General features: G+C 44.5%; 1 protein-coding gene and 1 long non-coding RNA gene across 3 annotated transcripts; one reads left to right on the forward strand and one right to left on the reverse strand.

Annotated features, from left to right (window-relative positions):
• Positions 1-7,547: 7,547 nt before the first annotated feature.
• On the reverse strand, positions 7,548-11,773 carry CCDC51 (coiled-coil domain containing 51). Of its 2 annotated transcripts, none has more exons than XM_063411541.1 (5): positions 11,652-11,773; positions 10,082-10,311; positions 9,620-9,953; positions 9,155-9,319; positions 7,548-8,427 (listed from the first exon to the last, which is right to left on the reverse strand). In XM_063411541.1, the coding sequence occupies exons 3-5, from the start codon at positions 9,935-9,937 to the stop codon at positions 7,651-7,653; spliced, it is 1,260 nt and encodes a 419-aa protein (XP_063267611.1). In that variant the 5' UTR covers positions 9,938-9,953; positions 10,082-10,311; positions 11,652-11,773; the 3' UTR covers positions 7,548-7,650. The 2 variants fall into 2 exon arrangements, with proteins under 2 accessions (XP_063267611.1, XP_063267610.1); XM_063411540.1 differs by having other exon boundaries at positions 11,588-11,662.
• Positions 11,643-16,088, forward strand: LOC134558073 (uncharacterized). The gene is made up of 4 exons (XR_010082276.1): positions 11,643-11,746; positions 11,827-11,882; positions 13,662-13,749; positions 15,922-16,088. It is a non-coding gene; the product is annotated as an uncharacterized LOC134558073 (long non-coding RNA).
• Positions 16,089-16,615: the final 527 nt, after the last annotated feature.

Raw genomic sequence — 16,615 nt, forward strand, 5'->3', positions numbered from 1 at the left:
CCCCGCAGGATCCGGCTGCCCCCCCCTGCACGCGGCCGGCGCCGAGACCCCATTGGCTGGCGCGGGGGGGGCGTGGCCGGCGGCCCCTCCGCGCCCCGGGCCGTGCCGGGGTCCCCATCCCGAGCCCGGCGGGGACGCGGCGCTTCTGTCGCTGGGCACGGCGAGCCCTGCCTGTACCGAGCACAGCGAGCCCTGCCTGTACCGAGCACGGCCCGCCCAAGGCCAGAGTTCCGGACGTTGCCGCCAAAACGAGCGGCGGCTGCCGGCCCGTCCGAGTGCACAGCGCTGCGCCAGAGGGGTCCGCCGCGCCGCTGATGAGAGCTGGGCTTCAAGCTGGGCGTTTTGGAAGAATTCGCAGCGTTTCTCTTCTCTCTGTGTTTGTAGCTATGTGACTGCAGTTAGGCTCGACAAGCCTTTGTGCTCGGCTCAGCCGAGAGGTGCGAGTGACTGGGAAACTGCAGCGGGCACAGGGCACAGGTAGCAAAACCCGACAGCAAAACCCGACAGCAAAACCCGACAGCAAAACCCGACAGCAAACCCGACAGCAAAACCCGACAGCAAACCCAGTGTGTGCCCCTATGCGCACACAGCATCGGGAAGCTCAGGCACAGCCCAGCTCCAGTTTGCAGCGTATGTGGGAACCAGCACATTAGCGACATTGAAGAATGTGACAAAAGCATAGTTATCTCTAGCTGCAAAACAGCGAAGTACATACCATTCTAGCTGAAAAGTCAGTGGAGACAAAAGCTCCATAAAGCAGAAGTACCTGAAGTGATATGTGTAGTATAAACTGGTATTTTTATTCCTGTGAAGCTGGAAGCTCCAGTTAAGGGCAGCGCAGAGGCTGGTGCCCTGTGTAAGAGACAAAGGCATTTCTTGCCACTTAGAACTGACTGTATAAAATCCTCTCCCTGAATTAGGGGTAAGTTCTGTCAGTAACAGCTCTACAGAGGGACAGAATTAATGCTCCCATTTTTCTCGCTCACACTGTAACTTCTGTGTTTCCCAGATGTGCTGTGCTCTGTTGTGTTGTTGATCAGTGAATATACAGTTAGTCTAACAACTGACTTGCTATACATGCAGTGATTGACTGTCAGGTCATTTGCCTGCTGAGCTGACTGCCAGATGTTTGGCAATCCCAGACAAAAGATGGAGTTATGCCTTGAGCACCCAGCCACAAATTCTGTGTGGAGGAAAGAAAACATCTCTGAGGATGTGAAGGAGTGATTCAGGAGCTGTAGGTAAAAGCAAACTGAGGAAGAGTGCACTGGCCTGGGTTGTGCACAGTACAGAATTTGCCTTATGCTGGGGTGCCCATCACTTATCCTTCTTGGCTACAGATGAAGCTACAGATCTCCACTGAAGACATAATGCTGCTCTGAAAGTCTCAGTCGGGCTTTCCTCCCACGTGCATTTCTGACATTTCAGAGGGACATAGTTGGTACAAATCCCATGTCCAGAAGTGTCATTAAACATCTACTGTCTTTGTTACAATGCATCAGTCTCTCATACGCCCAGCCCCCAAATTTTATGAAGGAAAAAAATACGTTTGAAAGTTTAGAGATGGTGAACAGTCCCCAGGATCTGGCAGCGTGACCACGATCTCCCAAAGAAGGATTATTTCAGAGGCAACTGCTGGCTGCTTCTCTGGACCTTTGCTCCTTGGCCCTTCACTATGCTGAAGAGTCCTTGCAGCCTGCTGTATGCAGAGCCCATGAGGACTCCCACGAGGAGATGATCCCTTACTTGTTCTTCTCCCAGTGCAGAAAAAGCCATCTTATTACCACACCCCACCCACTGAATCGCTCTTTAGCTTAGAGCTCACTGAATTATCATCTCACTAATCAGAGACATTTTAACTGCACTCAAATTGCATCCGCCAAAATCCAGTTTTGGTGACTAAGAGCATTAAAAAAAAAAAAAAAATCCTGACTTTTCTTTGCTCCAACCCATTTCTGACTTAAAACACTAATCCCCTTTGTGCCTTTCCCCCAGAGCCAGTCCCAACCTGCAGCCCCTTCCGTCTGGTAAAAAATATCTGCAAGCTTCACTTAGAGAGCAGGAAAAACTCTATGAGAGCACATTTGAAAGAAGAAGCTTTTCCTTCTACTCCGTGGCAGGGTTGCTTCTGGGAACTGCATGCAGGGCTTGCCTTGGGAGCAGAGCAAGAGCTTCTATGCTCTTTAGAGATGCTACAGTGCCCCCCTCCCACCCCTCCTACAGCCCTTCTGAGTGACAAGGGTATTATAAAACCCGTGTGGGATTAACCATTCCCTCTTTTGGGAAGAGTTTTTATCAGTCTGCACAAAAATTTTGCAGTTCTTAAAAAAACATGAACAAACCAATCAAACCCTAGAGAAAAAGCTAATTCTCAAACATTATACAGCTGAAAATGGTGTCACACAAAACCCAAACATCTTGAGGAACAAATGAAAACAATTTTTGATTTCCATTAGTTCAGAAGGTTTTTTTTTTATTGTGTTGTTTTTAGTATATTTAAATCCCTAAAGGATCCTTTTCTGTAAAGACCCTTGGTAATGTCTGGTTCTAAGCAGGTTAGCTAAGTTTCTTACGTAACTATTATGATAATCACAAGGCTAGCAGCTGCTTATGCTCCTTTTGATTTCCTTCTTACTCTTTCTCCCTCCAAGCCCTGGATGAGACACTTCAAGAAAGTCACAAGGGATATGTGAATACTGTCTATAGCTTCTGGGAATAAAGTGTATTTAGAGCAGTAATTCAGGGACCAACAGAAGGTTAACTACATCTACCCTACTTCATATCTGGCTCCATTCCTTTCAAGCTTTCAGTTGTCAGAACATTAGGAAACAGCATTAAGGTCTTTGTTCTGGCCATTTGGGCACCTACATATCTGATGGCAGCAGTCTGTTGATGTTTAAAGATCTGATTTTGAGTACAAAAAATAGCCAATACCCCAGAACCTGCAGGGATGGAGCAAGAGACTCTGAGCCCACACCTATTTGCATAGGTTTGCTTTTCTCCCTGCAGAACACAGCAAAACAAGCTTGGGATGCTGGTGGCAATCCCTTTATCTTGGAGCTCTGCTGCTGTGTTTAAGCACAGACCTTCTCAGATTATCCAAATGCCAAACACCAGAAATCTCACTTCTCTATGCTTTACGAGTGAGGTCATGAATGTAACTTGCTAGCAAAAATCTGGCAATAAAATACAGTTCTAAATATATTATGGACAAATCCAGCATTGTCTGCCTTTTCCTAGCTCATGAACCTCATTCCTACAACAAATCTCAAAGCTGTTTCTGAGGTAAACAGGACACCTCTACCACTCCTATGCTCCACAAAGAGGGAAGTACTTGTGTTTAGAAGGTATCTTGTGAAAGGAACTGTCTTTTCCAAACAAACAGATACAAAGAAATCAACAGGAGCACCTGCAACTTGCAACCAGGATCCTAGAATGTCGAAACATTCAAAACTCAAGTATTAATAAATAAATATATGTCCTGATTGTGACTCTACACCTAACTGCTTTTGTCCTGTCTTCTTAAGCAACATTTTCTAGTTCTCTCCTGGGTGGAAGGAAGGGCAACTTTTCTCTTCAGAATGCACCTACTGTTAGAAGTCTGCAGTGACCTCATTCAAAGTTATTTCCATAGCCACAAGCTGTTTGCTTTTGAGTTACTGGTGGTTTCTCAAGGAGCAGTAAGAACTCAAAATAGCTTAGCATGGGCCAAGCTCAGGCCACTGCCACCCATTTTTCTATAGTTAACATCTATCAAAGGGTTTCCTGTTGCTCTTACCAGGTTCTCTCTAGCTCAGCTTCTGTGTCTTGCCAGACAGAGGAACTAATCTGAATGAGCACTGGCTTCCTCTGACCTATACACAGTACCCAGGTCAGTCCCTTGCCTCACCAGTCTTGTACATGATTTTGCAACCACCATCCCCCTTGGATGAGCATTTGGGGCACAGGGCTGGCTGAACCATCCTGCCTAGGGAGGTCTTTGCTCACAGAGTAAGAATTCAAGTCTCAAAAGGCCATAGCAAGCAGAAATTGTTGAAGAAAGGATCTGCCGAGAGACCTCATTCCAAAAGTAAAACTCATCTATCTATTATAAACCTTTTTAATAACCCAAAGGTATGCAACAGAACAACAGAATGCACTTTTTTTTTTTTTTGAGGGGGGGGAGTTGGGATTTGTTTTGTTTTTTATTTTACTAGAATAGACCTGAAGAGCTCAGGCAACAAAGTACTCACTTAGTCCTGGCTGAATCATCAGGAAACATGCACTGAGATGTCATGTGCTTGTGTAAATCACTGCTGCAAATGTTCCTGAGCTGAGGTGAGTGCCCAGGTAAACACCCCCTGCACGGCTGTGCTGGTTTTGTTCAAACTCGTGTATTTGCTGCCCGTGTTACCATGACAAAGGTTTAGCACAAAGTACTAAACAGATTATACATATAGTCCATGTTATAGCATCTTCCTGAGTATTGCCTTCAGCCAGCTCAGGTACAGCTGCCCCTGCTGCAGCCACACCTTCAGGCTTTGGGGTGCACATACAGTGCAGTGCCAGGCTGCACACTGAGATCATTGCCACAATGGAGCGATGATTAATCCAGGATTGAGGGAATACACAAATCTTCTCTCCTAATTATTATATAGTCACAGTTAATTACAAGGGGTTTTTCCTAATTGAAATTATTCTGCTGTCACTTCACATAGGAGGATTTAGCAAGGAAGAGCAGAACTAAGCGAGCCATGGTAATTACTTGTAACCCAGAGCTCTGCCAGCGGCACACAGGATCTGTTCCTGAATCTTTGAAACTCCCTATGAAGGACAAGATCCAGTTATTTTCATCTTGATACATACACCTTCCAGCTCTTCTCAAATTTTGGGTGTTATTCAAACCATCATTTATCACAGATTTGTTTGCTACTGTTCATTGACTGTTCATACAGTCCTTGAGTGACTTCCTGTAACTCTACATAGAGTTAAAACTACAGACTGTCATAATACTCTCTTTAAATAGGTAAAAATCAGATCTCTTTAGAGAAATAAACAGCCCTTGATTTTGTTTTCTCATTTGTTGTATACAAGTTTAGGCTCAGACCTCTGCTTGTTTTGATGCCACCGAGTACCATTCAGTGAGTGCTGCACTGACTTTCAAGTTTAACTGCCTAACCTTCAGCGTTTAAAAATCATTCTGATATATATAATCCAATGTTTAGTGATGTCAAATAACAAATTCAGCCAGTTATACTAAGGGAGGCCAACTTTATGTAATTAAACTGAAAAAAAAACCCAAACCAGAACAAAATTCTCAGTGACTAGTGTGGCAAATTACAAATAGAACCATTGTACTAGTCCTTCCCCTTTAACTACCCATTTGTCTGATTTTCATTAAGTTCCTGCAAGAAATATAACCTGTAAAAACCCTTGTGAAATCATAAAATGAAATATTATAGATTTGAAAAATTCTGTTGATCTGTATGAACACTTCTTGATACAGCTAAGTGTATGGGAATTTTATCCCAGTTCCAAAGCCAGCAGATCAAACTGCTTCCCTGATGAATGTTTGTTGCTCACTTCACACTCCAAATAATCAATGTATAAATCAGCAGTGGCACTTCCCAAAACCACCTTTTACACTTTCATCTCTCATACAGGTAGTGAATCACCAAAGATCATTCCTAACACTGTTTCTTTATTGTCATTAGCACTCAGTGATACTAAATGAAGTTCGTGCCACATACATCCCTGTCCCAAAGATCTTGCAGTCTTAGGAGCTTATAATCAAAACCTCAAACTCTCTTAAAACAGGAGGAAGTCCCACCACAGCAGTGTGTGCCAGGCAAGCTGCTTACACAAAATCATTACAGCATGAAGTGAGCACTCTGCTCTTTGTCTGCAAAGGTCCCTCAGAAGTGCTTGTGAAGCAAGAGTTCCACTCTGGATTTGCCTATCTGCTGCCATCACAGGGAGAAAACTGTTTCTTATCTGAGCCATACCAGAAACCTTGTGTGGCCACACACAGATACTGATGTTTAGCTGTTCAGGCAAGTGTTTTGCCTCAGTCAGCCAATTTTCATCCTTCCAGGGAAAACCGGCAGCTGGACCTTTCACTTCTTTCCAAATATTATTTTGGAGTAGTTTGTGTCTATTACTGCTGATGTACTGGCTTTAAAACACCTGCTGTAGAGTAGCATTTCAATTTCTAGGCAGGACAAAATTAGGAAAAAACCCCAATACAACAAACCTGGAGAAAGTTCCAATGAGATACTAGCAAGGATAAGAAAGTGATTGCTCCATAGATGATTACTAAAACCACAAAATACCTTAGGAATGACGGGTTAAGGAGTCTCTAGAGAAAGCATAATTGGCTTATATTGTCAGAATAAACACCATCATACTTTATACAGCTCTGTATCTGAACCCTTTTCCTCTTTCTCTGCCTGCAAGCCTTGAAGGACATGCAGATATCAATAAGAAAGAGCTGAAACTTCAGAAATGTTTTGGATACTTCATGACAAATCATTCTAGGAAAAGGTTACTACGTGTAGCTTGAACATATTTTAAATTCATCATACAGCTGTTTGTTAAGATAACTCCTAATGATATGTGAATGAACAAATGGCAAAACTATGAAGAAATGAAGAGCAAAATATAGAGAATTATACATGAGGCATTTAGATCAATGACAGAGCAAAGGAATAATTGGAACAGGAAATCACAAATCCAGCTCCAGAGTGAAAATCACTGTACATTTTATCAGTTACATGATGTCCATCTCAAGGTTCTGTCACTCAGTAGTGGCTGTGGTGTGGGGTGGTGAAGATGTAATAGAACTTCATGGTGTCCTGGGGAGAAGGAGGTGACAGGAGAACAGTGATGGCTCTGAGGGGATGCAGGATTTGGGGGGGATCACCTCGGCTCAGTTCTGGCACTGTGCAACTGGAAGAAGACAACTCCTTGTGCCCAAACCTGGGGGAGAGGGAAGAGTGAGGGTGGAGGGACATCAGTTCATGGTCAGATCTCAAAACCTGTCAGTCCCAGCAATAAATGTGTCTGAACCTTGGACGCTCAAGGGGTCTGGGAGGTGGCTGGGGCTGCAGGGAGTGGCTCGGGGCTGGGTACAGGGATCTGTGGGTCAGGGTACTCAGGATATGCACCTGATTACACTACAGGGCCTGTCCTGGGTTACTGGGGCCACTGGGGCTGCAAAATGGGGCCCATTGGGGTGAGTCAGACCCTGATGGGAACAACTGGGACCACTGTGGGGTGATGTGGGGCACTGGGAGCAACCAGGGGTACAACTCGGGGTCTGAAGGGGGCCCTTTTTGGCCTCACAGCTGCAATCTGGGGCTGAGCAGGGCATTTAGGACACTGACTTGACACACAAGACTAGCCAGTAAGAGTGAAACAGTGAATGAAACAGTGAATGGAATGAACAGACCAAAGTGTGGCATTTCCTTTGCTTGTGGAAAAGCACAGTGTGACAGAGACTTGGCATGGAGCCTGCAGCAGTAATGGACTAAGGCTTTTCATGTTTTGCAAATACACAGGAGAAGGCATAATGAGAAACACTACAGCAGCTTTATTTGGACTTGTACTCCAGGTACTTAGAGTGCAAGTTTACCCTTATTAATCTAATAAGTTGTGGCAATTCATTAGGGATCAGTTCCCTTTTAGTATGATATAGAGTACAGGCAGAGTAATGGCAAACATAGCACATGTCAGTGCAGTGCTGTAAATAGAACTTCTCTTGATTTGCGTTTCCAGTCTCCGCTCGGTATCACACAATTCCAAAATCACATCTCTCACAGCAGCAGCCTGGCCCTTGCCCTCCCCTGAAGGCCTTGGCATCACTCTTTCTGTAGGTCGGGAGTGGATGGCGAGCTTGACACTCTGCAGCTCGGACAGCACCTGGGTGATGCTTTCCTGCAGACTGTTAAACTGCTGCTGTAAACTCCCTAGACATGAACTGACTTGTTTAATGTAGTTCAGCTGTTCATTTAAAGGCATTAAAAGAGAATCTATTTTTATGGAGTCATTCCTGGTTTCTCTAGTTAACAAAGCCCCTTCTTTCACTCCCCGTGATGCAGTTGTTTGCAGCACATTTTTTAGGTCTTCTATGACATCACTGAGATCTTTCTGCTGCAAGTAATGGCTGGAGGCCTGTTCTTTGATGGCTTCTTGTAAATTTATCGGGCCCTTCTGTGCTTCAAGCACCAACACTTTCAATTCTTGCAGCCTTACTCGATTGACATAGGTGGAACCAAGAACCCCAATAATGGCTCCCAGTACAGAGCCAATAATAGACCAGTTCTTCGTTTTTTCAGCTCTTGTGCGCTCTTTCTCATGGCTTTCCCTGACAGCTGCAGAGAAGAGAGAGAATTTTTCTCTCTCAGATTCTTCTGCATTTAAATATGCAGCTCGGTACCTCTTCTCTTCCTGCAAGAAATACAGTGATGAGAAGATATAATATGAAGCTATGAAGTCTATACTAAAGGAAAAAACCCCAAACCAAACCCCAGTGCAGGTGAAGGAATGGAAATTGGGAATGTCTATTAGTAGTTTTAGAAATTTCCCTTGAATGTGGGATTTTCTTTATTATTTCTCATGAAGTCAATGAGACATCATTTTAAGTCTGAGAAATGGAGAAGGTTATCAGGAACCACAGCTGAAGATCCTGTACATGAGAATCTGCCGTGTGATGACAGAAAATGGCTATGAAAGAGCAAGATTTTTCACTCCCCATAATGTTCACTGTTTCTGCCCTGCTGACTTCACCAGACATCAGCAGAAGGCAGCTGAGAGAATTTCCATGAAGTAACCAGAAAGGAGTTTCTCTCATCCCATGGAGAATTAATGCATTGAATGGCAGCTTTTTCTTAACTACTCATGTACAGGTTACCACTACAACAATTAATTTTCTAGGCTCATTATCTTCAGTTTGATTTTCCAAATTTACTACCCTACTTTAGCACTAACATATAAAATTTGCACAGAGGATCAAACCATTGATAATAACTAAGTAAAACAAGTACCCTAAGAAATTAACTCTGATCACACATTTCAGAACTGAACTGCATCTACAAAGACAATCAATCACTAGTGAAGGAAACAAAGCACACAGATTTTCAACATATTCACCAATGCTTAAGTACCAACAAATTACCTGCAGCAACCTGTGCTCCAGAGTTGCCAGTTCTAAATACTGGGTGTCATCCCGAGAGACCCTGTCTAAGCGATCCCGAATTTCCTTCAGTTTAATCTGCTGGGCTTCTACATTCTCACGAGCCTCTCGTACTATCCCTCGAGCTACCATAAAGACATTTTCTGCCTGAGAAGAAAGAGCATTTGTTTTAGAGACTTATTACCATACAGACCTAAATTGCTGAATTATACAATTTTTTTTTTGTGTGGGGGGAGGAAAAAAACCAACAACAAAATAAACCACACTCCAGTTCAGGGGATAAGCTCTATTTACTACATGCATAGCCTAGAACATATTCACAGTACCTACACAGACAGCAAAAGCAGAAAAAGACATAATTCTCCTTGGATAACCTCACAGATAATGTTTATGCTTCATATAGCTCTATCCATAATTTTAAAAATTCTGCATTATCTCCATGTTTACCTCTGTCACTTTTCCCTGAGCCTCTCGAACTTCATTGATTCCAACAAATTCTTCGTATCTGTCCCACCAATTCCTGCATGTTGCAGACACTTTTTGGAGGGAGTTTTTTCCCAAAACAGTCCCTGACTCTGTGATCCGATGAAGGAGACCCATGGCCATTTCCACTGCAGACTTGGCTTCGGGCCTCTTGGGCGCTGATGGGCAGTAAGTCCTCACCACGTGTAAATTCACTTTTGGACTCCACTTCATCAGTGAATGGTGATACTGCAGACCACAGGACACTGAGGACACACTTGACGTGTATTTCATGGGCCCCATGTCTTAATTTTAATCACTAAATAAAAGGAAGAAAAAGAGAAGCTATTGAAGTATGGTTGATTCATAGCTCTTCGACTACATGTGTGCCAAAAGGAATCAATTCAAGAATGGCTAAACCATCGCGACTTTTACATCACTGCTTACCCAGAGAACTTTCCACAATTTTCAACGAAGTGCAATTGTGCTAAAGATTCCTGATTTTCTGTTAGGAGGTGCTCCCACCATGCTTCATGCTTCTTGATTCCTAATTCACCTACAGCGTGAAGAGCAATCATGTGCAGATCCAGTAACAGCAGGAATAACTTCAGAGGAATTTAGTGCTTCAGCAGAGCAGTGATTGCATGATGTGGTTTGTGCCTTAGGTACTCACAATTCTGCAAAAGAAAAGGAAAAAAGGCAGAAAGGGGACAAAATTTTGATAAAAATAAATTGTGGCTCGATCATTCTCTTTATCTTACATTGCACAGATACAGGAAGTGTTGAATGATGCAAAGACAAAACCACAAAGGACAGAGGGAAAACCCAGAAGTGCTGAACCAAACATAAGCATTCCCATGGAACTACCTACAAAATAATAAACCAGGACAAGCCACAAGAATAGAAAAATCTCAGGCAGTGAATCACAGCATTCTAACACACAGAGCTGCATTTTAAAATGAGCTTAAAGTTCTTGCTTACCCTGCAAAAGCAGGCTGCTAGTTATGGTTTATTGTCTACTGATTTAAAATAGAGTTCTACTGCGACCCATTCCTCTAAAAGCTGGAAACAGGAAAACTTTTCAGTCAGGTTGAGTATGACTATATTAGGTTTTGACTAACATAATATGAAAACATGAGTTACTGAGAACACTTGATAACTGCTGCATAGTATTTTTAATTATCTAAAAACAGCTTTCCTTGTTAATCTTGGCTAATAAAGGCCTCTACACAAAAAAGTATTGTACCAGCTGGAAAAATTCTGACCACCACAGGTTCATTCCCTGCTGACTAGTTCTAGCAACTAATAATAACATTAAGTGGCATTATAAAATTTTTACCAGTTGTTTTACGTGTGTAACAACATGGAAGATCAAACCCACAAGAACATGGAAATGAAGGAAGCTCTCTCTCCTGCCAGCATCACTCAGCACATCTACTATAATCAGCAGCGATGAACACCTATTCGACACTGCAGGCCACAATAAACATCAGCTCAATTTTGTCTGTTCCAGACTACAAAATCCCCCTCTCTTAATTGCATTACTACCTGAAGAGTTTAAGCAAATATTCAGGCTACCGGGCTATAGAGAAAGAAGAAAGGTGAGATTTGAAGAAGAAATTCTATGCAGACAGTCACAGACTGTGGTGAACGTGATCTCAGCCTGAGCTCAGAGGACACAGGAAAGTTGTGAGAGCTTAATCTGAGATGACGTGCCTTGCTTCCCCCGCGAGAAGCATTTCCTCTGCCTGCAGTCACTGACAAACACCCTCTCAGAGGCCGCCGCACACACAGCGCCGGTGCCGAGCGGGTCCCATTCCGCGGGTCCCGCCCGCCGCAGCGGTCCCGCGCCGCGGCCGAACGCAGCCCGGCGCTCCCGCCGCGCCCCCACATCCCGCAGCCGGCCTCCTCCGCACGGCCGGCCCTTCCCTGCCCGGGGGCCCTTCCACCGACCCGGCCGAGCGCCGCTCCCCTCCCGGCCGGCCCCGGCCCGGCCCGGCCCCGCCGCGCCCCGTACCTGCCCCGGCCCGGCGGCGGAAGCGGCGGCGGCGGAAGCGGCGGCGGAAGCGGCGGGAGCGGGCGGAGCGAGCGGAGCCATGTCGGGCCGGGAGGGTAAGGCCGCGCCCGGGGCCGCCGGGGCCGCTCGCCCGGCCCCGCCCGGCCCTCACTGTCTGTCTCCTCTGTCTTTGCAGGCGGCAAGAAGAAGCCGCTGAAGCAGCCGAAGAAGCAGACGAAGGACCTGGACGAGGTAAGGCGGTGGGAGAGCCCCGGGAGCGGCGGGGCTCAGCCCAGGCCGTGAGGGAGCCGGAGGGCCTGGCTGCCCGGGGGGTTCCTGCGGACATTCACAGGAGCAGACAGTGACAGGACGAGGGCGAATGAGCTCAAAGTGAAAGGGAGGCGGTTTCGATTAGATATTAGGAAGATTCTCTTGCCTCTGAGGGTGATGAATCCCTGGCACAGGCTGCCCAGAGAAGCTGGGGCTGCCCCATCCCTGGAAGTGCTCAAGGCCAGGTCGGAGAAACTTTGAGTAACCTGGGCTTGTGGAAGGTGTCTCTGCCCGTGGCAGGACTTTGGAACGAGATGATGTTTAAGGTCCCTTCCACCCCAAACCATTCTGTGTTTCTCTAATTCCATGGCGACATCCCTCCTGTGTTCCACCGTGCTGGTGGATGCAGCAGTGCCGGAGCATCTTGGAATGCCCTTGCCAAAGCATCAGACTTCCATCTTCAATCACTGCGGTTCCAGGAGCCTGGGATTATTGTGCAGCTTGGATAAATGAAGTACTAAGAATTGCTTGTTAGAGATACTCTGAATCCTTACATTTAAGTATGGATGTGAGCTGCTGTTTCTGAGAATAGTGCATGGTGGATGAGGTGCCACTGTTTGGAAAAAGGCAAATACAGTATCTCTTTGAAAAAGGAAAAAAACCATAGCTTTTTAAATAAGCTTTATTGTTAAAGAAATGGTAGAACGAATAAAGTGCTTACAAGGATCCAAGTTATAAATGTTTGTGTGTCAAAGGATGTAATATTTCGTTTTGTCTCAGCCCTGCAATACTGTGAGCACTTGGAAGCAACACATTGCAAAAAAAACCCCACAGAAGTGGATAAATGTGAGGGATTGTTTTACTAGGAAAGATACATTAGCCTACAGGGGACAGGAAAACCTGGAGAGAGAAACAGAGTATTCTGTTCTGTGGGGGGTAGGTAGGGGAAGTAATATGGTTACATTGCAGCAAGGGAGGCTTTAAGTGAAAGAAGAGGAAAGCTTTGCAGTTGTGAAGATGAGCCATAGACTGGATTGGTGAAGAATCTGTGGAATCTCAATCAATCAGTCTCAATCAATCTCCATCTCAGTCAGTCTTGTCAAGGTCCTCAGTTCAGTTACCCCAAAGTCCTGAGCGCTAAGTTAAAAATCTGGGTCCTTTTCAGCCTTGGTATCTGTGAAGAATGAGTATCTAAGGGACAGAGTATGTGTGACTTCTGGATTTGGAGGCTCATCCAGCAAGGAGGCTCAACAGCTGCATTGCCTGTACAATTTGCCAGCAGTATCACTAGATTTCTTGGAATTAATGCAGATTTATTAAACCCAGCAAAAAGGACTTATGCGTGGGAGGATTTGAAAAAAAAAAAAGCTTTTTTACAGGTGAAAGCAGCCTTACTTTATTTAGATTATAGTCTAAATGTTTTTGTTAGTGCCTATTTGCTGGGCTCCATGTGTCACTGAGGGCATGTTAATGAATGATGTTAATGCAAACGTCTGTCAGTCAGAGGGATCAATCCAAAATGAGATTATGCCATGGGAAATAATTCCAGAAAGACCAAACATACAGTGTTAGTTTGTGGTACACCAAAAACGTGGTGATAATTCTGCAAAGTTCTGCATATTTAGCATTATTCAGCCATCCTGCCTCAGTCCAGTCAGGTGTTTGTTGCTGCTGGAATATTACATTTGTTTTTCATTGCTTCTCAGTTTTTGAATTTTTCTGTGGAAGAGATGTTAAAAATGCTGCTGTTCTTTCCTTTAGACGGATCTGGCATTCAAACAAAAACAGAAGGAGGAGCAAAAGAAACTTGAGGAGATGAAAGCAAAGGCTGCTGGAAAAGGGCCCCTGGGTAAGTGAGGTGTCACCTTGGCAGGAGGAATGAGGGTCTTGCTGGCTTCAAAAATTTCATGTTTTTGCTTGACAAACATAAAAACGCAGGTGTGTCTGGGTTATTTAACATACATGTGTAAGTTGATGGCAGGTACAGATGATCTGGAACAAATAGAGGCTATTTTTTTTTCTTTTCTTCTATCTTCTTTTTTTTTCTCTTTTTTTCCTTTTTTCTTCTTTTTTTTTTCCTTTTCTCTGCATTTTCATCCCCGAATAATGCAAGTTCAGGTTCAGCAGGCAAAACACTGTGTCTGACATGCTGACCTATTCCACTGGTATGTGGAGGGACGTTTCTACTCTCTTTTTAGCACACCAGTCGTTTTATTTTCTTTTCAGATGTATTACATGTAGGCTTTGCCACAGTCCTCCAAGTTTGACAAATCCAGTGCTTGTCCTCTGAGAGGATAAATTTCTTCAAGAGCAGGAGATTCTTGGCAGGGAAAAAAAAAGTGGCTGGAAGGGAGTCTGGCTCCAATTCCTCTGCCTGAGTGGCTGTAAAATACGTGACACTTGAAGTGAGTTTCCAGGAGGTGCCCTGGTGGTGCAGGGAGCCCAGTCTCTGTCTCATTGACAGTCAGGGAGTGTCCATGTGGGTCTGCACTCGCCTTCTGCTCCTCCAGTGTTTGCCATGGTCCCATCAGAGATGTTCAAGGGTGCGCCCTGCCTGCTCCCATTAATGTTACCACTTTTCCATTTTGAGAAGATCATTAAGTTCACACTTTACTTCCTATTTTTCAGCAAACTCGCAGTCTTGAAAGATCTTTCCAACAATCCCGTAGCAAAATAGTTTCATTAACAACCTTTGCTATGGAATCTTGTCAGGTACTGTGTGAAAATATGAAGTCCTCTGAGTTTGCTTTATTCAGACACTTTGTGATAGCCTCAGGATCCCAGCAGGTCAGTGAGGAAGGATTTATTCTTTATGGGAATCCTCTTTCACATGACTGTTCATTCATTTGCTTTGTTCCAGCCTGTGTTATCTTCTCAGACACTGAGCTCAGACTCACTGCTCTGTAGTTGCCCAGTTCTTCACAGAACCCATTCCATATCTGGGAGCTTTGCTGGCAGTCCATGAGTCCTCTGACACAGTGTATATATTGGTGCTTTAAATCTTAGCCAGCAGATCTGCATTTTTGCATTACAGCTTGTTGGGTGCTCATGAAGGAAGTGTTATCCAGTCCCGCTGACTTGGAACATCATTTATTTATCTCAGACTGATCTAACTCCTCTGTTTTATCCATGTACAGAAAGTGTGCTGGGTGTGGGACTTGAAATGTCTTTGGTGTTTCAGACAGATGCAGAAGAATTCATTGAGCTTCTCTTTTGTCCATACCATCCTGAATTCATTCTGTGTAGGGTGCTTCAGCTCAGATCTTTTCAGAGTTCTTTCTCTGCCCTTTTCTAGACTCGGTGTCAGTCTAGAAAACCTGGCCCTTGTCTGATGCTTACCAAAGTAGGTAAAGATTGTTGTGTTGCTGTGGCAGGGTCAGCCTATTTCCAAGGGCCTTATTAGCAGGGCAGTGCTGTTGGAATCAAGTTGCAATGCAGGGTCTGTTGCTGACCCTCGGCCCTTGCAGTCTGTCTTGGTGCAGCCTTGCTGTTCTCTTTCCTTCCCACTGGTCAAACCTGACACAACTGGAGAAAATCAGCATTTACAACAAATGCCACACTTGCTGCTGTGTCAATACCCAGTGTTCTTTCACTTTAGTGTTTTCAGTAGTCTGCAAGGGAATTCCAGTACCTGCTTCTGCAGAGCTTTGGTCCCAGCTGGGGGCTTTAGTGTAGGGATACTTTTATTTCTTTAGCCTTGATTTTGATTTGACCAGACTGTTCTACTGTATAAGAAATGATCAATGGAGAAACAAAGTAACTGTTGAAATATTTAGTTCCATTGTAGAATCGTAGGGCATATTTGGTTCCAGGAGAAACTTAATTTCTAATGTTAAATAAATCCCTGTTTACTGTAAGGTGTGTGAGATCAAAACCACACAGGAGCGGTCACACATGCAGAAACAATTCACCAGTGGGGACTTGGGCCTGTTCAATGGGGGGATTCAGCTTTATGAGGAACTGCATTTGTAGCTAAGCTCTGTCACAGTCAGCTAACCAGCTGTGTTGTTTCTTTTGGCAGCCAGTGGTGGAATAAAGAAGTCTGGCAAAAAGTAGCTCGATCAAACTGCAAGTGATCAAGTTACTCCATGGACCTGCAGACTTCAGAGAGTCTTGAAAACACTCTGTCATTTGGGAAACATTGTACATTTTGTTTAGTCAGAATAAATCCTTTTTGTTAAGATGTGATATTTTCTCTTTACCTGTAGGTTTTGTTTAAAAATTGCTTTACTGTTCTGTACTGGAAATGAGACTTTTACTGAAGACCATATGTGCCCTTGTGCAGCCTGAGTGTATCTGGTTGTTTAGTAGTCATTTGTGAGAATAAATTTCAACTTCTCTCTTTTGACAGTGGAGTCAGGGCCTGAGTGTTAAAATCGGCAGAGTTTTAATCCAGAGGCTTAAGTTTAGTTGCAGTTGTCTGAGATGTGGCTATAGCAGTGTGTGTTTTCCTAAGAGCTCTGAGTTTTCTTTAAACAAAAGTTGGGTTATACTTCTAGCACCTTGGGGTCAGCCCCTCCAAACCAACACTCCTTTCTGTGTTCCTGCTTAAGAACACTGCTGTGCCCTACAGCTCCACTGCCGGCTGAACATGCACTTGCCTTTGTCCTAGAGATTGTCACTGCACCATTTTCCTAGGCTACACACTAACATCACAGCTCCTTTACACTCATGGAATGCCTTTGGAGTGGAGAGGGGAGGGGAGCAATGCTTTT

This window comes from Prinia subflava, chromosome 14 (assembly GCF_021018805.1).
Source record: "Prinia subflava isolate CZ2003 ecotype Zambia chromosome 14, Cam_Psub_1.2, whole genome shotgun sequence".
NCBI lineage: Eukaryota > Metazoa > Chordata > Aves > Passeriformes > Cisticolidae > Prinia > Prinia subflava.